Source organism: Dendrobates tinctorius, unplaced genomic scaffold, assembly GCF_039654945.1.
Source record: "Dendrobates tinctorius isolate UK_male_01 unplaced genomic scaffold, ASM3965494v1 ptg000023l, whole genome shotgun sequence".
In the NCBI taxonomy this organism is placed as follows: Eukaryota; Metazoa; Chordata; class Amphibia; order Anura; family Dendrobatidae; genus Dendrobates; species Dendrobates tinctorius.
The window spans coordinates 15,414,293-15,435,956 of record NW_027361691.1 but is presented as its reverse complement, the minus strand read 5'-3'; the positions used below and the strand labels follow the sequence as shown (position 1 = coordinate 15,435,956).

General features: G+C 50.5%; 1 protein-coding gene across 6 annotated transcripts in view; it reads right to left on the bottom strand.

Moving 5' to 3' along the window:
- FAT3 (FAT atypical cadherin 3) overlaps window positions 1-21,664 on the bottom strand; it is a 745,842-nt gene that overhangs the window by 15,717 nt on the left and 708,461 nt on the right. For all 6 annotated transcript variants that reach the window (XM_073569283.1, XM_073569280.1, XM_073569281.1 and 3 more), the window contains one exon: window positions 3,751-4,219. In XM_073569283.1, coding sequence (XP_073425384.1) covers window positions 3,751-4,219 — 469 coding nt within the window. The remainder of the gene's footprint in view (window positions 1-3,750; window positions 4,220-21,664) is intronic.

The window sequence follows — 21,664 nt, the reverse complement described above, 5'->3', positions numbered from 1 at the left end:
CACTGGGCATAACTACCTTTATTAATTACTGCGCCGACTGAGTCATTGGGTGCAGCTCACTGTCCTGACAATCAAGTGTTACAGGAATATAAGGATGAAAAGAGACATTCAGAGACATACAGCGGGTGCGGAAAGGATTCAGACCCCGTCTACATTTTCACTCTTTGTTTAATTGCAGCCAGGAATTTTGCAGCTATTCTGCTTCATTACATGGCCCAACAGTGCCACCTGCTGTCAGAACAGTGGCATTACAGAAGAGGAATCTGGCAACCTCAAGCTGACATTACTCCGATATTACAGAGAGTTTCCCAAAATGTATCAACAGGATTCATTCCACCGGGAACCTGATTACAGGAATTGTGTCTGTGATGAAAACAGCTGCAGCTGGCCCACAGATAGCAATGTATGTCATTATACAGAATACAGGAGGAGGAGGTGAGCTGTGACATCACCTATTGTGAATGGGGGATCCTGTGTTATCTATTGTATATAGAGGTGTTGTCAGTCATTGTACAGGAGGAGGAGGTGAGCTGTGACATCACCTATTGTGAATGGTGGATCCTGTGTTATCTATTGTATATAGAGGTGTTGTCAGTCATTGTACAGGAGGAGGAGGTGAGCTGTGACATCACCTATTGTGAATGGTGAATCCTGTGTTATCTACTGTATATAGAGGTGTTATCAGTCATTGTACAGGAGGAGGAGGTGAGCTGTGACATCAGCTATTGTGAATGGTGGATCCTGTGTTATCTATTCTATATAGAGGTGTTGTCAGTCATTGTACAGGAGGAGGAGGTGAGCTGTGACATCACCTATTGTGAATGGTGGATCCTGTGTTATCTACTGTATATAGAGGTGTTATCAGTCATTGTACAGGAGGAGGAGGTGAGCTGTGACATCAGCTATTGTGAATGGTGGATCCTGTGTTATCTACTGTATATAGAGGTGTTATCAGTCATTGTACAGGAGGAGGAGGTGAGCTGTGACAGCACCTATTGTGAATGGTGGATCCTATGTTATCTACTGTATATAGAGGTGTTATCAGTCATTGTACAGGAGGAGGTGAGCTGTGACATCAGCTATTGTGAATGGTGGATCCTGTGTTATCAGTCATTGTACAGGAGGAGGTGAGCTGTGACATCAGCTATTGTGAATGGTGGATTCTGTGTTATCTACTGTATATAGAGGTGTTATCAGTCATTGTACAGGAGGAGGTGAGCTGTGACATCTGCTATTGTGAATGGTGGATCCTGTGCTATCTACTGTATATAGAGGTGTTATCAGTCATTGTACAGGAGGAGGAGGTGACCTGTGACATCAGTTATTGTGAATGGTGGATCCTGTGTTATCTACTGTATATAGAGGTGTTATCAGTCATTGTACAGGAGGAGGAGGTGAGCTGTGACAGCACCTATTGTGAATGGTGGATCCTGTGTTATGTACTGTATATAGAGGTGTTATCAGTCATTGTACAGGAGGAGGTGAGCTGTGACATCAGCTATTGTGAATGGTGGATCCTGTGTTATCTACTGTATATAGAGGTGTTATCAGTCATTGTACAGGAGGAGGAGGTGACCTGTGACATCAGCTATTGTGAATGGTGGATCCTGTGCTATCTACTGTATACAGAGGGGTTATCAGTCATTGTACAGGAGGAGGAGGTGAGCTGTGACATCAGCTATTGTGAATGGTGGATCCTGTGTTATCTACTGTATATAGAGGTGTTATCAGTCATTGTACAGGAGGAGGAGGTGAGCTGTGACAGCACCTATTGTGAATGGTGGATCCTGTGTTATCAGTCATTGTACAGGAGGTGGTGAGCTGTGACATCAGCTATTGTGAATGGTGGATTCTGTGTTATCTACTGTATATAGAGGTGTTATCAGTCATTGTACAGGAGGAGGTGAGCTGTGACATCTGCTATTGTGAATGGTGGATCCTGTGCTATCTACTGTATATAGAGGTGTTATCAGTCATTGTACAGGAGGAGGAGGTGACCTGTGACATCAGCTATTGTGAATGGTGGATCCTGTGTTATCTACTGTATATAGAGGTGTTATCAGTCATTGTACAGGAGGAGGTGAGCTGTGACAGCACCTATTGTGAATGGTGGATCCTGTGTTATGTACTGTATATAGAGGTGTTCTCAGTCATTGTACAGGAGGAGGTGAGCTGTGACATCAGCTATTGTGAATGGTGGATCCTGTGTTATCTACAGTATATAGAGGTGTTATCAGTCATTGTACAGGAGGAGGAGGTGACCTGTGACATCAGCTATTGTGAATGGTGGATCCTGTGCTATCTACTGTATACAGAGGGGTTATCAGTCATTGTACAGGAGGAGGAGGTGAGCTGTGACATCAGCTATTGTGAATGGTGGATCCTGTGTTATCTACTGTATATAGAGGTGTTATCAGTCATTGTACAGGAGGAGGAGGTGACCTGTGACATCAGCTATTGTGAATGGTGGATCCTGTGCTATCTACTGTATACAGAGGGGTTATCAGTCATTGTACAGGAGGAGGAGGTGAGCTGTGACATCAGCTATTGTGAATGGTGGATCCTGTGTTATCTACTGTATATAGAGGTGTTATCAGTCATTGTACAGGAGGAGGAGGTGACCTGTGACATCAGCTATTGTGAATGGTGGATCCTGTGTTATCTACTGTATATAGAGGTGTTATCAGTCATTGTACAGGAGGAGGAGGTGAGCTGTGACAGCACCTATTGTGAATGGTGGATCCTGTGTTATCTACTGTATATAGAGGTGTTATCAGTCATTGTACAGGAGGAGGAGGTGACCTGTGACATCAGCTATTGTGAATGGTGGATCCTGTGTTATCTGCTGTATATAGAGGTGTTATCAGTCATTGTACAGGAGGAGGAGGTGAGTTGTGACATCACCTATTGTGAATGGTGGATCCTGTGTTATCTACTGTATATAGAGGTGTTATCAGTCATTGTACAGGAGGAGGAGGTGAGCTGTGACATCATCTATTGTGAAAGGTGGATCTTGTTTTATCTCAGTGTCAGTGATGATTAGGAGCTCGCTGAAAGCCTTTTCTGAAAGGACAAGAACTATAGCACCTATTCATCAAAGTGATTATGTCAGAATTCTGGAGTCGATCGCTTAGATCGGTTGCAAAATGTTATGAGTTCTGATGTTTTCACTCCAGTTTGGCCTTGCTATGTGCAAATGAGTGTTGCTGTGCCGGGAGGGGGGTCGGCTAATTCATGACTAGCGGTTGATTTCTTTAAGCCATTAATCAGAGCCTTGAGTAAGATTCGTGGTGAGGCACATGACGTGGCGGATTCATTAAGAGGCATGCACACCTCTACCTCCAGCATGAATGCCAATCTTCACGAATTGCAAATTTTCTATTTTTTTTTTTTATATTTAGGACAGGTTGTGATATGTAAAAGAAAAACAAAAAACATATTGCTTAGACTGAAACAATTGCGGCAAACTGTGGGTGATAATGGGTCTCATGATAATGGAAGGGTCCTGGGTTCAGATCCCACCAAGGACAACATGCGCAAGGAGTTTGTATGTTCTCCCCGTGTTTGCGTGGGTTTCCTCCGGGTTCTCCGGTTTCCTCCCACACTCCAAGACATACTGATGGGGAATCTAGATTGTGAGCCCCATCGGGGACAGCGATGATGTCTGTACAGTGCTGTGGAATAAGATAGCGCTATACAGCAAAGCAGAATAAATAAGAAAGGACACAAGCTGCAGTGATGTGTGCTTACCACCAGATGGCACACTGGTACAGCTGCCTCCGTTCTGGCACGGCTTCCGTTCACAAGCATCGGGGTAGAGCACGCAGCCAAGCTTTAATTCAGTCAAGCCGACCACTTCTGCGAAGCTGCTTCTCTTGTTTTGAAGTGGCAGTTCATTGTTATTCAAGATGACTGAATCCAGGCATCCCTGGAAGCCTCCCAGGACCTGCGTGCTCCTCTTGTCTGTCAGGCTTCGGACATTTTCCACTTGCACCTGGGCTCCAAAATAAATGGAGCTATCGGTGCTGAGGGTCTGGTAGTATAGGGGCGCCTTGCGACGCTCCACGTAGCTATCATCCAGCGACAAGCTTGTGAAATTCCGGTTCAGCTCCAAAAACACCGAGTGCCAGTTCCCATCATTAACCGTCCGGCCAGAAATTCCCAGGATTCCTGGACCGCTGCCACAGTCCAACTGGAACCACAGCTTACCGTCCACAATCTGCGGAAACAAAGAGTCAACGTGTGAAAGGTCGCCATTCCCCCAATATCGGCACAAGACATGGCGGATATGGTGTCTGTCGACATGTTTCCTCTATGCCCGACATATCAATGTTACCTCTCTCCTGCACCTGAAACAATGATTTTGGGGAAGGATGGATGAATATTGTGGATTGTAGCTCCTAGACTCCAATTCACATCATGTAACACATACCCAGGGCCAAACCTCCCGGATCTCGCAGGACAGTGTCAGACTCGGGAAGCTGCTCCGCTATTCCGGGATGTCGTCTGTATGTCCCAATATCTACTGCATCAGCATCCTCAGGATGTAGGTACAGTCAGATACAATGGTGGAGCAGGGAGCCGCCGACTCCCTGCTCCACCATTCAGCCTGTGCATCTCCGTGCAGTAGGGGCAATCATATCACAAAATCAGGCCAGCTGAATGGAGACACTCACATCACAGAGCAGAGCAGCTCAATAAGGCACCGGGGCTAGGGGAGTACTATTTTTTTTTTATTAGCTGGGCACCATAATCTGAAGTTCATTGTGGGAGCCTTATAATGAGCAGCTGGCACTGTGGTGACTGTTGTGAATTCTCTCTCTGGCTTCCCTCTGGTGATTACTGAAGGTAGTGGAGCTGGTCAAATTGACAGAGGGGCTGCAAGTTCTCTTTCTGGGCTCCCTCTGGTGGTTACTGGAGGTAGTGGAGCTGATTTGATTGATAGAGGCTTGCCACCTGATAATGAGGATGACGATTGGAGATCTGGGGTTTCAGACTGGATTTAAGACAGCCGACTCCCTCTATCCCTGCTGGTGATTTTCTTCCTGTGCCTTCTGAGGTCTGATGTCTCCGGCTTTTTCCCTGCATGGTTCAGCTAAGTGGTTCATTTGCTATTCTGTTTGCATTTGATCTGGTTTTGTCTATCTCTGCTTTGTGCGGGTCAGCCAGCTCCATCTGGGGCTGTGCTGAATCACCGCCCATATGTTACTGCATTTGCCAGTTTGTTTTGTCCCCTGTTATATTGGTCTCTTTTTGCTCTGCTTTCAGAATATACCAGAGTGCTGATATAGTGGGCGAAGTCGTGCGACTTCAGTGTTTTTTGTGCATCAGACGTGTTGGACGTTTTGCAGGGTTTTTTGCGTGATTGCAGACAGTGTCTTTCCTTTCCTGTCCTGTCTAGTCAGTGTGGGCCCCATCGTTTGCTCAGTCTATTTTTCTGCCTGCGTTTGTGTTTTCATCTTGTCTCACCGACAATACATGTTTGGGGGCTATCTATTCCTTTGGGGTCTGTTCTGGGGCAGTTTAGATTTCCCCTTTCTTGCTTTAGGCTTAGTTAGCTCTCCGGCTGTGGCGAGGCGTCTAGGATCATCGTAGGTACGCTCCACGGCTACTGCTAGTTGTGTGGACAGGATCAGGGGTCTGCAATCCGCTTAGTTACCAACCTCTACGGTTTTCTGTGGCTTAGTCTTGGCCTGTTATCCTCCTCTGTGACCCATTCATAACAGGTGACATTATGATGTGTGGGGGGCACTGTGAGGGCTTTATAATGTGTGGGGATCACTATGTGAACATCATAATGTGCATTCGGGCACTGGAGGAGCATCAGAGGGTGTGGGGGAGACTGTGGGCATAATGAGTGGGGGAGCCTCAGGGGAATAATAATGTGTAGAGGAACCTATGGGGGCACAATAATGAGTAGGGGAGCCTCTGGGGGAATAATAATGTGTAGGGGAGACTCTGGGGATATAATACTGTGTGGGGAGACTCTGGGGACATAATACTGTGTGGGGAGACTCTGGGGACATAATACTGTGTAGGGGAGACTCTGGGGACATAATACTGTGTGGGGAGACTCTGGGGACATAATACTGTGTAGGGGAGACTCTGGGGATATAATACTGTGGGGAGACTCTGGGGACATAATACTGTGTAGGGGAGACTCTGGGGATATAATACTGTGTGGGGAGACTCTGGGGACATAATACTGTGTGGGGAGACTCTGGGGACATAATACTGTGCAGGGAGACTCTGGGGCATAATAATGTGTGGGGGAAACTCTAGGGACATAATACTGTGTAGGGGAAACTCTAGGGACATAATACTGTGTGGGGGAAACTTTAGGGGCATAATAGTGTGAGGGGAGACTCTGGGGCATAATAATGTGAGGGGAGACTCTGGGGCATAATAATGTGAGGGGAGACTCTGGGGACATAATACTGTGTAGGGGAAACTCTAGGGACATAATACTGTGTGGGGGAAACTTTAGGGACATAATACTGTGTGGGGGAAACTCTGTGGGCATGTTAGTGTGTGGGGAGACTCTGGGGGCATAATAATGTGAGGGGAGACTCTGGAAGCATAATAATGCGAGGGGAGACTCTGGGGACATAATACTGTGTGGGGAAACTCTGGGGGCATAATAATGTGTGGGGGGAACTCTGAGGGCATAGTACTGTATGGGGTAAACTCTAGGGACATAATACTGTGTGGGGGAAACTCTGGGGGCATAATAATGTGGGGAAAACTCTAGGAGCATAATACTGTGTGGGGGAAACTCTGAGGGCATAATACTGTGTCAAACATTATAATATACGGGGGGAACTATGAGGCATCATACTATGTGAAACATCGTACTGTGTAAGGGAGACTCTGGGGTCATCATACTATGTGAAAAAACAATGTATGGGGGAGACTGTTGGGGGCATCCTAATTTGTAGGGAGCACTTTGGGAGTATCATAATGCATGGCGGCCATCATAATGTGTGGTAGAGCACTATGGGACCATCATAATGTGTGTGTGACTGTGGGAGTACCAAAATGTATGTTTTTGTGGGGGACATCTTAATGTGTAAGGACAGACCATGGTGGCACCATAGAATGTGGGGGAAGATTATGGGGGGAACAATACTGTGTGGAGGCACCCAAATATGTCTGGGGGGGTGGTTCATACCACGGCTGGAAGCGTCACTTATATGGGAATTCCTTAGGACTAGATGCAATTAGGAATGTGGCGCAGTGGAAAGAAATAGTGGGGTCCCAGACTACAAGGAGGAATCCACATGGGGGTTTATTAATCCTTTATGTGGGTTTTTTCACATTAAAATTAGGGTCATTTATCCCATATTCACTTTTCCTTCACTCACAAAAAATGGGGGCAATGACAGGGACCAATCAGAATCTCAGTCCTGCAGGGATCTGACGACTGGTATCAGTGACGTGTGGGCCAGAAGATCCAGACTGTAGATCCAGCTGAGCAGATCACACGAATGCGCATTGGTTCCTCGGTATATTTCATTACTCCCCTCCCCCAGTAACAGGAGATTAGAGGATCAGACAGAAGCTGTTCCTGTGCCCGACCTAGCACAATACACGACTAGTGTGGGGATCAGTGGTCACTGACAACGAGGTGCCATCAAGAGTCGCGAGTCCCACCATAACTTGCCCCCGATGTAAGATCTGTACCAGAAACGCCAAATGCTCCCCGACTGCAGGGAGTGATTGTGGCTGCATTCTCAGAACCCCCTACAGATGCCTTCCACCCCAAAACCTCAAAGATCCAAACTATCATACAGGACCTCGGTGGTTGGGTTCCTTCATTGTCAGCAGATTGGCACTGGCAGAAACTTCCGTGTAAGCCATATTTACTAAAGAACGGTATTTGGGAGATTTCAGTCGGTGACCTCTTCAGGCCCATTCCACGCCCTATTATCCACCCCTTTATATAGGAGGATCGCCCTATATCATTTTCTTTAAATCACTTTACCCACCATGTTGGGTGGAAAACTAGGAAAATGCCTTATGCACCCATTTCTTTGGTTTAGTTTGCTCACATTGTTTTCATCCCATCAAACTTATTTAGTGATGTATGGCGGCATTATTTAACAACTGAACTGCTGAATTACAAGGGAATTATAAGGCAGTGTCATGTGAGATCTTTAGACGATTGTTTTGTGCATATTGCATACTGTGTGCTATACAGTGGTATTATATGTTGCTGTATATGGTGGTATTATGTGGGATCGTTACAGTAGTATTAAGTGCATACTGTGTGCCATACAGTTATACTATATGTGCTGTATATGGCTGCATTATGTGGTATCGTTATAGTAGTATTTTGCCCACACTGCATATTGTGTGCTATATGGTGGTATTATGTGGGCTGTATATGGCAGTATTATGTAAGATCTTTACAGGAGTTTTTGATATACATGGCATATTGTGTACTATAAAGTGGTATTGTGTGGGCTGTATATGGAGGTATTATTTGGGATCTTTACAGCAGTTTTAGATATATAAGGCATGTTGTGTGCTACATAATGGTATTGTGTGGGCTGTATATGGTGGTATTATGTGGGATCTTTACGAGAGATTTAGATATATGTGGCATATTGTGTATTATATAGTGGTATAATGTGGTCTGAACATGGCGGTATTATGTGGGAACTTCAAAGGAGTTTTACCTATATACGGCATATTGTGTGCTATATTGGGTATTATGTGGACTTTATATGGCGTTCTTATGTAGGATTTATAAAGCAGTTTTATGTATATTTGGCATATTGTGTGATATAGTAGCATTATGTGGGCTGTATATGAGCATATTATGTGTATTATAAGGGATGTTTAGAGTAATATGTGCACACTGCATATTGTGTGTTATATAGTGGTATTATGTGAGCTGCATATGGCGGTATTATGTGCATACTCCATATTGTGTGCTATACGGTGGTGCTGTGGTGGGCTGTATATGGCGGTATTATGTAATATCTTTAGAGTAACATTATGTGCATAGTATGTTCTACATGGTGGTATTATATGGGCTGGACATGGCATTATTATTTTGGCATTTCATAGCGGTATAAGGTACGGACAGGAAAGATTTTGCCCTGAGACACATTTTCTATAAATCCAGCACTAACTTTAAAATGCTTATTCCTTATTCATAGAATAGGGGGCAACTCATTGATCACTTGAGAACCCCACCGATCTGGAGAATGGGTTCCTGAAGAGCCCGTCTGCTCCAGTCAGCGATGAACGGCCGGACCGCAGACAGGATAGGGGATAACTTCCGAACTTGTCACAAATGAACTTGCTTGCTGTCAAGGAATGAAACCTTGTCGTGCGACGGTCACACATATACACGGCAGAAGAAAGCGCTAAAAACGGTACTGAAAAAGCCTTCAGGTGTGTGAACAGCGCCTGACCGGGCTGCGTATTATTCCGCTTCAATGTCAGCGAGCAGGGATTTCTGAAACTTTATCAATGATGAGCTTTATTTGCCGAAACAGCATCATCTAAAAAAGAGAAAAGCCGTTTCATCCCTGCACCTCCCACGTTACCTATCTGCAGACCCTAAACGACCCTCCCGCGTCAGCTTCCGAATATTACCGGCGTGTTCTGCACAGCACATTATACAGGAGGGAGCAGATCAGCGGCGGCGGGCCCATCTGTAAGTCCATATACCTAATGCCTACAAGATGTCAGGGGAATTGTGTGGACTTTATGGCGGGTGGATCTAATTAAAATGTTGCTTGTTTCACGACTGGGAGCCGCTCCAAGCTGCAAGATTTGCCAACGGACAGTAAAAAAAAAAGAAAAAATGGCTGAAGTACCGATAATAAGAACACGGGATAACACATCTCCTTAACGTCCTGCCAGACTCCATTCACCGCACCGACGAGGAGTGGGAAAAATGGTAAAGAGGAGGAAAGACTCCGGCCGTGGCCAAAGATGAAGGTGATTTCACGACAAATTAGAGGCTCTAATCTCATTATACTCCTTAACCTCGCTCAGTTCCCCAGCAGATGTTGGCAGTGAGGACACAACCCTTCCCATATGTTCCCAAACCATTTCCCAAGAAAATGTGTCAGGTCGGCAGGGCATCTTGCTTCCTTCAAGTGTGAGGAGGAGGATTAATGACTTTCAGATTGTCTTACGTATTCCGTTTTCTGGTAGTGTAGGTTGGGAGGTAAGTAAAGGGTTATTCCAGAAATAGTAAATTATACGAGTGTTGATCGTGGGGTGTGCGACCTCTGGAACCTCCAGCGATCCCGAGAACAGGGCGTAATGGAATATGGTCTATGGGAATATCGGAGCTCTGTACTTGGCTTTCTCCGGCAGTCCCATAGACATTGAACGAGGTGGAGAATGTGCACCATCTCTACATTCCACCTCCTTCTTAGGGTTTCAGATTTTTAATTTTATAGTTTACTCCTAGTTGCCTAGGTCACCGGCTACCTCTACAGTCTATAAGTAATGGCCAGTTTCCTGGGCAAAGAGTGTTCACTCTCCAGAACACTGGATCTGGCCCACTTCAGCGCCTCTATTATCCCTATTATCCCCCCCCAATGCCGCAGAGGCAAAGCTGAGCTGCCAGCCCAAACTATCAATCTTCAGAAATGCCGTGCCCCCATGGAAAGCAGGAAGCCGGGAGGCAGTGGAGCACTGCGCACCTAGAGATGGGAGCAGGGCGCTCCTAGAGACAGGGGGGCAGTGCGCTCCTAGAGACAGGGGAGTGGTGCGCTCCAAGAGTCAGGGGAGCGGTGCGCTTCTAGAGACAGGGGAGCAGTGCGCTCCTAGAGACAGGGGAGCAGTGCGCTCCTAGTGACAGGGTGCAGTGCCCTCCTAGAGACAGGGGAGTGGTGCGCTCCTAGAGACAGGGGAGTGGTGCGCTCCTAGAGACAGGGGAGCGGTGCGCTCCTAGAGACAGGGGAGCAGTGCGCTCCTAGTGACAGGGGTGCAATGCCCTCCTAGAGACAGGGGAGCGGTGCGCTCTTAGAGACAGGGGAGCGGTGCGCTCCTAGAGACAGGGGAGCGGTGCGCTCCTAGAGACAGGGGAGCGGTACGCTTCTAGAGACAGGGGAGCAGTGCGCTCCTAGTGACAGAGGTACGGTGCCCTCCTAGAGACAGGGGAGCGGTGCGCTCCTAGAGACAGGGGAGCAGTGCGCTCCTAGAGACAGGGGAGCAGTGCGCTCCTAGTGACAGGGTGCAGTGCCCTCCTAGAGACAGGGGAGCGGTGCCCTCCTAGAGACAGGGGAGCGGTGCCCTCCTAGAGACAGGGGAGCGGTGCGCTCCTAGAGACAGGGGAGCAGTGCGCTCCTAGTGACAGGGGTGCAGTGCCCTCCTAGAGACAGGGGAGCGGTGCGCTCCTAAAGACAGGGGAGCGGTGCGCTCCTAGAGACAGGGGAGCGGTGCCCTCCTACAGAGAGGGGAGCGGTGCGCTCCTAGTGACAGGGGTGCGGTGCCCTCCTAGAAACAGGGGAGCGGTGGGCTCCTAGAGACAGGGTGCAGTGCCCTCCTAGAGACAGGGGAGCGGTGCGCTCCTAGAGACAGGGGAGCAGTGCGCTCCTAGTGACAGGGGTGCGGTGCCCTCCTAGAGACAGGGGAGCGGTGCGCTCCTAGAGACAGGGGAGCAGTGCGCTCCTAGTGACAGGGGTGCAGTGCCCTCCTAGAGAGAGGGGAGCAGTGCGCTCCTAGTGACAGGGGAGCGGTGCGCTCCTAGAGACAGGGGAGCGGTGCGCTCCTAGAGACAGGGGAGCGGTGCGCTCCTAGAGACAGGGGAGCGGTGCCCTCCTAGAGAGAGGGGAGCAGTGCGCTCCTAGTGACAGGGGTGCGGTGCCCTCCTAGAGACAGGGGAGCGGGGCGCTCCTAGAGACAGGGGAGCGGTGTGCTCCTAGTGACAGGGTGCAGTGCCCTCCTAGAGACAGGGGAGCGGTGCGCTCCTAGAGGGGAGCAGTGCGCTCCTAGAGACAGGGGGTGCAGTGCCCTCCTAGAGACAGGGGAGCGGTGCGCTCCTAGAGACAGGGGAGTGGTGCCCTCCTAGAGAGAGGGGAGCAGTGCGCTCCTAGTGACAGGGGTGCGGTGCCCTCCTAGAGACAGGGGAGCGGGGCGCTCCTAGAGACAGGGGAGCGGTGCGCTCCTAGAAACAGGGGAGCGGTGGGCTCCTAGAGACAGGGTGCAGTGCCCTCCTAGAGACAGGGGAGCGGTGCGCTCCTAGAGACAGGGGAGCAGTGCGCTCCTAGTGACAGGGGTGCGGTGCCCTCCTAGAGACAGGGGAGCGGTGCGCTCCTAGAGACAGGGGAGCAGTGCGCTCCTAGTGACAGGGGTGCAGTGCCCTCCTAGAGACAGGGGAGCGGTGCGCCCCAAGAGACAGGGGAGCAGTGCGCTCCTAGAGACAGGGGAGCAGTGCGCTCCTAGTGACAGGGGTGCAGTGCCCTCCTAGAGACAGGGCAGCGGTGCGCTCCTAGAGACAGGGGAGCGGTGCGCTCCTAGAGACAGGGGAGCGGTGCCCTCCTAGAGAGAGGGGAGCAGTGCGCTCCTAGTGACAGGGGTGCGGTGCCCTCCTAGAGACAGGGGAGCGGGGCGCTCCTAGAGACAGGGGAGCGGTGTGCTCCTAGTGACAGGGTGCAGTGCCCTCCTAGAGACAGGGGAGCGGTGCGCTCCTAGAGAGAGGGGAGCAGTGCGCTCCTAGAGACAGGGGGTGCAGTGCCCTCCTAGAGACAGGGGAGCGGTGCGCTCCTAGAGACAGGGGAGCGGTGCCCTCCTAGAGAGAGGGGAGCAGTGCGCTCCTAGTGACAGGGGTGCGGTGCCCTCCTAGAGACAGGGGAGCGGGGCGCTCCTAGAGACAGGGGAGCGGTGCGCTCCTAGTGACAGGGTGCAGTGCCCTCCTAGAGACAGGGGAGCAGTGCGCTCCTAGAGACAGGGGAGCAGTGCGCTCCTAGAGACAGGGGGGCAGTGCGCTCCTAGTGACAGGGGTGCAGTGCCCTCCTAGAGACAGGGCAGCGGTGCGCTCCTAGAGACAGGGGAGCGGTGCGCTCCTAGAGACAGGGGAGCGGTGCCCTCCTAGAGAGAGGGGAGCAGTGCGCTCCTAGTGACAGGGGTGCGGTGCCCTCCTAGAGAGAGGGGAGCGGGGCGCTCTAAGAGACAGGGGAGCAGTGCGCTCCTAGTGACAGGGGTGCAGTGCCCTCCTAGAGACAGGGGAGCGGTGCGCTCCTAGAGACAGGGGAGCGGTGCGCTCCTAGAGACAGGGGGTGCAGTGCCCTCCTAGAGACAGGGGAGCGGTGCGCTCCTAGAGACAGGGGAGCGGTGCCCTCCTAGAGAGAGGGGAGCAGTGCGCTCCTAGTGACAGGGGTGCGGTGCCCTCCTAGAGACAGGGGAGCGGGGCGCTCCTAGAGACAGGGGAGCGGTGCGCTCCTAGAGACAGGGGAGCTGTGCCCTCCTAGAGAGAGGGGAGCAGTGCGCTCCTAGTGAAAGGGGTGCGGTGCCCTCCTAGAGACAGGGGAGCGGGGCGCTCCTAGAGACAGGGGAGCGGTGTGCTCCTAGTGACAGGGTGCAGTGCCCTCCTAGAGACAGGGGAGCGGTGCGCTCCTAGAGAGAGGGGAGCAGTGCGCTCCTAGAGACAGGGGGTGCAGTGCCCTCCTAGAGACAGGGGAGTGGTGCGCTCCTAGAGACAGGGGAGCGGTGCCCTCCTAGAGAGAGGGGAGCAGTGCGCTCCTAGTGACAGGGGTGCGGTGCCCTCCTAGAGACAGGGGAGCGGGGCGCTCCTAGAGACAGGGGAGCGGTGCGCTCCTAGTGACAGGGTGCAGTGCCCTCCTAGAGACAGGGGAGCAGTGCGCTCCTAGAGACAGGGGAGCAGTGCGCTCCTAGAGACAGGGGGGCAGTGCGCTCCTAGTGACAGGGGTGCAGTGCCCTCCTAGAGACAGGGCAGCGGTGCGCTCCTAGAGACAGGGGAGCGGTGCGCTCCTAGAGACAGGGGAGCGGTGCCCTCCTAGAGAGAGGGGAGCAGTGCGCTCCTAGTGACAGGGGTGCGGTGCCCTCCTAGAGAGAGGGGAGCGGGGCGCTCTAAGAGACAGGGGAGCAGTGCGCTCCTAGTGACAGGGGTGCAGTGCCCTCCTAGAGACAGGGGAGCGGTGCGCTCCTAGAGACAGGGGAGCGGTGCGCTCCTAGAGACAGGGGGTGCAGTGCCCTCCTAGAGACAGGGGAGCGGTGCGCTCCTAGAGACAGGGGAGCGGTGCCCTCCTAGAGAGAGGGGAGCAGTGCGCTCCTAGTGACAGGGGTGCGGTGCCCTCCTAGAGACAGGGGAGCGGGGCGCTCCTAGAGACAGGGGAGCGGTGCGCTCCTAGTGACAGGGTGCAGTGCCCTCCTAGAGACAGGGGAGCAGTGCGCTCCTAGAGACAGGGGAGCAGTGCGCTCCTAGAGACAGGGGGGCAGTGCGCTCCTAGTGACAGGGGTGCAGTGCCCTCCTAGAGACAGGGGAGCGGTGCGCTCCTAGAGACAGGGGAGCAGTGCGCTCCTAGAGACAGGGGAGCAGTGCGCTCCTAGTGACAGGGGTGCAGTGCCCTCCTAGAGACAGGGGAGCGGTGCGCTCCTAGAGACAGGGGAGCGGTGCGCTCCTAGAGACAGGGGAGCAGTGCGCTCCTAGAGACAGGGGGGCAGTGCGCTCCTAGTGACAGGGGTGCAGTGCCCTCCTAGAGACAGGGCAGCGGTGCGCTCCTAGAGACAGGGGAGCGGTGCGCTCCTAGAGACAGGGGAGCGGTGCCCTCCTAGAGAGAGGGGAGCAGTGCGCTCCTAGTGACAGGGGTGCGGTGCCCTCCTAGAGACAGGGGAGCGGGGCGCTCCTAGAGACAGGGGAGCGGTGCGCTCCTAGTGACAGGGTGCAGTGCCCTCCTAGAGACAGGGGAGCAGTGCGCTCCTAGAGACAGGGGAGCAGTGCGCTCCTAGAGACAGGGGGGCAGTGCGCTCCTAGTGACAGGGGTGCAGTGCCCTCCTAGAGACAGGGCAGCGGTGCACTCCTAAAGACAGGGGAGCGGTGCGCTCCTAGAGACAGGGGAGCGGTGCCCTCCTAGAGAGAGGGGAGCAGTGCGCTCCTAGTGACAGGGGTGCGGTGCCCTCCTAGAGACAGGGGAGCGGGGCGCTCTAAGAGACAGGGGAGCAGTGCGCTCCTAGTGACAGGGGTGCAGTGCCCTCCTAGAGACAGGGGAGCGGTGCGCTCCTAGAGACAGGGGAGCAGTGCGCTCCTAGAGACAGGGGGTGCAGTGCCCTCCTAGAGACAGGGGAGCGGTGCGCTCCTAGAGACAGGGGAGCGGTGCCCTCCTAGAGAGAGGGGAGCAGTGCGCTCCTAGTGACAGGGGTGCGGTGCCCTCCTAGAGACAGGGGAGCGGGGCGCTCCTAGAGACAGGGGAGCGGTGCGCTCCTAGTGACAGGGTGCAGTGCCCTCCTAGAGACAGGGGAGCAGTGCGCTCCTAGAGACAGGGGAGCAGTGCGCTCCTAGAGACAGGGGGGCAGTGCGCTCCTAGAGACAGGGGAGCGGTGCGCTCCTAGTGACAGGGGTGCGGTGCCCTCCTAGAGACAGGAGAGCGGGGCGCTCCTAGAGACAGGGGAGCGGTGCGCTTCTAGTGACAGGGTGCAGTGCCCTCCTAGAGACAGGGGAGCAGGGCGCTCTAAGAGACAGGGGAGCAGTGCGCTCCTAGTGACAGGGGTGCGGTGCCCTCTTAGAGGCAGGGGAGCGGGGCGCTCTAAGAGACAGGGGAGCAGTGCGCTCCTAGTGACAGGGGAGCAGTGCACTCCTAGAGACAGGGGAGTGGTGTGCTCCTAGAGTCAGAGGAGCATTTCTTTAGGCTTCTTAAATTCCTTTGTAAGAACGAAGTTCCAAATCCCTCACTTTTTTCTCTTTTTTATGAGCCACACTGTACTGCACTAGCCATCCTGTCACTTCCCGTAGGCAGAAGTCCTGCACCAACCAATGGCTAACCGTCTCTCTGAAGAAAAACTCAAAAGTGCTTTGTCCTTGTGTCTATGGTGAAATTTGCGTGAGTCTACCATCTACCTCCTTTATCTTTAACTTTACCCAGTGTTGCAGTCTTTAGACTTTATCTGACTCTGGTGTAAAGAAAGTTAAACACAGGAAAATACAGTTTCAAGCCTTAATTACTTGTAATGACCTAAACGCCCCGGGTGCTGCCGCCCTGTTCTGCAGCAGACTAGCAATTTACATACAAAAGCTTTTCAGAAAGCCTTCAAAGAGTCTGCACGGGGGATGTAGGATACAGCGGTTCTGCAGTCTACGGAGACAGGAGGCGCGGGCTGGATTTTTCCCCTTTTTTACTGTATTATGCATGAGAAGAAATTATACTTATTTGGTTTGGTAAATGGACTTAAAAAGCCCCTTTATACTATAAAAACGGTAACCTAGGCAAATCATATACTGTATATATATAAATATATATACATGGAGTCCATTCTGCTATACAATAGTTACCTGCTGCAGCAGAGCACATCTACAGTACGATCAGTGACTCCAGCTCACCTACATTGTCTATCAGAAGGATAACAGACTGAAATCCACTTTCTAGCTCTTCATAGTCTATGCTATAAGCTGCAGCTCTGTTTGTTCGGATTGGCTCCTGTGTCTATGCACAAGCCCACCACAAGTTTACCAGGAATACAGCGCACAGAGAGAAGATGTCCTCTATAAACTAGGCAGGAGAAACTACAATTGACTGATATGATCAGATAATTCCTAAACCAATTTTGTTCTAAATGTGCCTTAAAGGGGTTGTCCGGCTTTAGGCTTCAAGTCAGCAGTCACTATATTTTCCGGTGCTGGAAACAGCGGGCTCGTGCCCACAAGCATGAAGGCGGTCACATGCCGACTAGACGTGTCCCACTTTGCTCAATGCAAGTGTATTGGCCAAGGCTGGACACATCTAGTCGGAATGTGACCGGAAGTATGGTCACATGGATGCCCATTCCCAGCGCCGGCCTTGGACAACCCTCACAGTGCGCGGTGTGCACAATATGAGGATTCCCAAGTCTCCAGTCACATTCATTGACTGCAGACTTGCAGCCTAAGGCCAAACAACCCCTTTTAAAGGGAATGTGTTGTCAGAAATTGACCTATTGTTTAAATCAGGTTTTTGTGTTTTTTTTTTTTTTTTAAATTTTAGCAATTTTTTTTCATATCACAATTTTTATTAAAATACAACATTTTTAAAGTGATTGTCCTCCATTGAGTACTTTTTTTTTCTCTTACTTAACCCCTTAATGACCAGGGCTATTTCAGTTTTTGAATTTCCGCTTTTTGCTCCCCTTATTCCCAGAGCCATAACTTTTTTATTTTTCTGTCAATATGGTTGTACTTTTGAATGAAACCGTAGGTTTTAACATATCGTGTACTGGAAAATGGGGGAAAAAAAATCCAAGTGCAGTGAAATTGTAAAAAAAAGTGCAATTCCACAGTAGTTTTTTTTTTTTTACTAATCTCACTAAATGCTAAAACTGACCCGCCATTATGACTCTCCAGGTCATTACGAGTTCACAGACACCAAACATGTCTAGGCTCTTTTTTATTTACGGTAAGTGAAAAAAAAACAATCCAAATTTTTCTCCATTTTTCATGATCTGGGGCTTATTTTTTGCGTGCCGAGCTGACGTTTTTATTGATATCATTTTGCTGCAGATACCATTTTTTTATTGCCTGTTATTGCATTTTATTCCAAAGTAGCAGTGATCAAAAAAAAATAATTCTGGCATTTTACCTTTTTTTCACTACGCCGTTTACCGATCAGGTTAATTTTTTTAATATTAATAGATCTGGCGATTCTGATACCAAATATGTGTATGATTGATTTTTTTATTGTTTTGTTATGAATGGGTGAAGGGGGGGTGATTTGAACTTTTTAAATATCTTTTAAAACTTTTTTTTTACTTTCTGCATGCTGCAATAGAAGACTAGAAGCTGCAATACTTTGATCGCTTCTGCTATATAGAGGCGATGATCAGATCACCTGTGTGTAGCAGAAATGCTCCCTTGCTATGAGCGCCGCCCACGGGGTGGCGCTCATAGCAATCTGGCAATGATAACCATAGAGGTCTGCTGCAGACCTCTGGTTGTTATGCCGACCCATTTGTGACCTGCGAAAAAACAACTGACTTTTCTCGGTCTGGCAGCTAAAAATCCAGAGCGATCAACCAGTTGCGATCACCAGTGGAATTTGTTGGCAGTTGCACATTTGTTTTCCTGCAGTGCCAACTGCAGGACAAACATGGTATTACAGGGCACCAATTCAAACAAATATCTACAAAACAGGATCTGCTGGTACAGTAACTCTTCACTTTGGTTATCAGTGGGGTGCCCCAGTATTCGATGGCTGTGTACCCTAATAGGGCAATATAATAATAGGGATACAGAATCTTCATACTGAATTGCTCTTTCAAATATAACATAAACTTGACAAAGGAAGTTAAAACTAAAACGTTTCTCAGCCTTTGAGTCTTATTAAGGCAATTCAGGAGTGAAAATCAGAAAACGTCATATTTCTTATTATAAGGGGTCCCTGATCTCATTCCAGCAGTGGAGGTTAGACATAATAATTAATTAGACAGGACGAGGTGGGAGGAGGGCGAGGGAGAATCATAGAATAAAGCATGTCATTTCTGAGACCTCCGCCTGTGACTTTCCACGTACCGTGTGTGTATAATTACACCGTAATACGGTGGTGCTTTACTTGCACCTCAGCCAATAGCTGGTTTCTCTGATGAATGGCACGTATGATTTTAGGTTATAGGTGACACACAGAGTATGGGAATACAGCGGAGATCACAGGAATCGGCGTTGCCCGGAACATTGGTGATATCTGGAAGCCTACAGCTGTATCACTATGTGACGTGACCCCGCAGATCGCAGGAACACAACCGATATGGATTACTGTTAATAATTAATGATGCGCGAACGTGTTCGGCTAAGGCGCTATCCGCCATGCTCCGGTGCTAACCGAGTGATTTTGGCGTGCTCGAATAATATTATGTTCGAGTCCCCGCGGTTGCATGTCTAACAAACAGCCAATCCTCGCATGTGTTGTGGCTGTCAAACAGCCGCGAGACATGCAGCTGCGGGGACTGGAACATACTATTCGATCGCGCCGAAGTCACGCCTTTAGCACCCGAGCAAGGCGGATAACACCTTATCCCAGGCACGTTGGGTCATCACTATTAATAATCACTCCCCTAATGATCTATTGTGTTACTCATCCTCAGCATCCTTTTGAATGGAAACCAACAATTGAAAAATCAGTCGGAAAGAGGAAACAAGCTGCTGCAGAACAGCTGAGGAGACGAGTGAATAGAGCGAGCTATTCCTCCCAACTTCTCCATACACACGCACACTCTCGGCTCGTGCATGTGTTCGTAAAGGGTACATGAAAGTAAGCCGTCGACGAGCACTTCCTCAAATGGCTTTTCTTTTAGGAGAACAGTTCAAATGACCTTTCTTTTTTTGATGGTCAGTGAAAGTAGACATAATTTTAGCACTTAAAAGGAATCTGACAGCAGGTTTTTGAAATTTAATCTAAGAGCAGCATAAAATAGGGTAAGTTAACCTGATTCCAGGGATGTGTCATTTATTAGGCTTTTTCCATACAATCAGTGTTTTATTAGTAGGAGATTATCTGTTAGGTGTCGGATTCCTGCAGCGACACAACAGGAATCCAGAGCCTCACATGCTGCTCTGCAGCAAGCCATTCCAGAGGCTAAGTCCCTCTGTCGCTCTACTAAGCATGCTCACGAGATGATCTCCCATTGGAGGTCAGGAGTCACGTGCTCAGGTCCTTCTTCAGATGTGATTGGTCCATCTCAGAGATCTGGAAGGTCCCGGCAGCGCACGGCTATAAAAGTCTCGCATGGCCGCTCGGCCATACGCTAGTATAGACTTTACTTGCTAGATGTGTGAATGGTGATGGATGTATGATTCTGGTGACTGACTTAAGGTGGTTTCACATTAGCGTTTCAGGGCGCAGCACGGCCGCCGCTAAGCCCCACCCCCTGCCGCGCCTCCTCCGGTAGCTCCGCCTACGGGCGCATGACGCTGCATGCGTCCCCTATCTTTATCACTGGGGACGCAGGCCGTGCGCAGTATGCGTTTGGCGGAGCATGGGTCCTTTTGACGGTGCGCCGACCAGCGCCAAACGCAACCTGTTGCAATTTGGTTGCGCTCGGCGCACCGTCAAAAGGCCGCATGCGCCGCCAAACGCATACTGCGCACGGCCTGCGTCCCCAGTGATAAAGATAGAGGACGCAGGACGCATGCAGCGTCATGCGCTTGTAGGCGGAGCTACCGGAGGAGGCGTAGCAGGGGCGGGGCTTAGCGGCGGCCATGCACAGGCCGTCGCTGTGTCCTGAAACGCTAATGTGAAACCACTCTTATTAAGATTCCCCTCCCTCTGATATTACGCATGGGGATAGGGAACTAGAGAGTCAGCGCCAGTCAGTGGCAAGCCTTAAGGCCCTTTTACATTTAGCGATGCACCAGCGATCCAACCAGCGATACGACCCGGTCAGGATCGCTGGTGCATCGCTAAATGATCGCTAGTGAGCTTTCATACAGAAAGACCTCACAGCGATGCAGCAGCGACGCAGCGCACCATACTTACCATTCACACACAGCGATCCTGACGTCCTCCCGCCCGCCTCCACACGTCGCTCGTCGTCACAGCAGGAAGCCCAGCAGGAAGCGCCCGACGAGAAATGGAGCCGGACATTCTCGCGCGATCAGCGATGGACAGCGGGGGAGCCGGTCGGAGGTAAGTATCACACATAGCGATATCGCTAGCAATATCGCTATAACGTCACAAAACCAGTGACGTTTTAGCGATATTGCTAGCGATATCGCTTAGTGTAAAACCCGCTTTAGGCCACTGTGCACACAGCACCTCTACACTAGCGTCCGATCATGCCAAGTCTCATGGCACTATCGTATAGCGTCTGTGTTTGCCGCTGCGCTGCAGTCAGCAGCACTTACCGGCGTCCGCGGTAGCGATGCCGCACGCACGGTAGGTCTAGACAGACACCGACCACAGCCTTAGGCCTGTGTCCTTTGACCGTATACCGCGCGTGCAATTTAGCGGAGACCTGTGAGTCTAACAGGCTCGGCATTTATGTTACAGCGCCTCTGTGAGCTAACAGAGTCTGCTCAGCGCACATCGGGTGGCGTTTAACCCGTGCGCGTTATACTGCCATATAGCGCGTGTGCCATTACTCAGCAGCAGTGATAACACCTTCTGCACGGTGGACCCCGAGCGGTGAACGCACTTTATTATTTATTTATTTAGTGCGTTCCGCCATTCCTAACATTATCACTGCAGGACTAGCTGTCACATACCAGACAGTCAGGTAAATGTGTGTAACCCCGCCTCCATCACTGATTGGCCGCTTGCTGATAATGTACACAGGAAGCTGCCAATCAGTGGTGTGGGTGGGGTTACACACACTGCTACATCTACAGCAGAGAAAACAGGGATTCTATCAAAACTGCGCCAAGCAGTGTCAGTAAGTGACATCGCTGAAATCAGATTTTCTTGCCCTATATTATACTGCTCTAAGACGTAACAAAACCCTGCTGATAGATTCTTTTAAACTCTGTCAGTTCAGGGGATTTGGAAGTGGAAAAAAA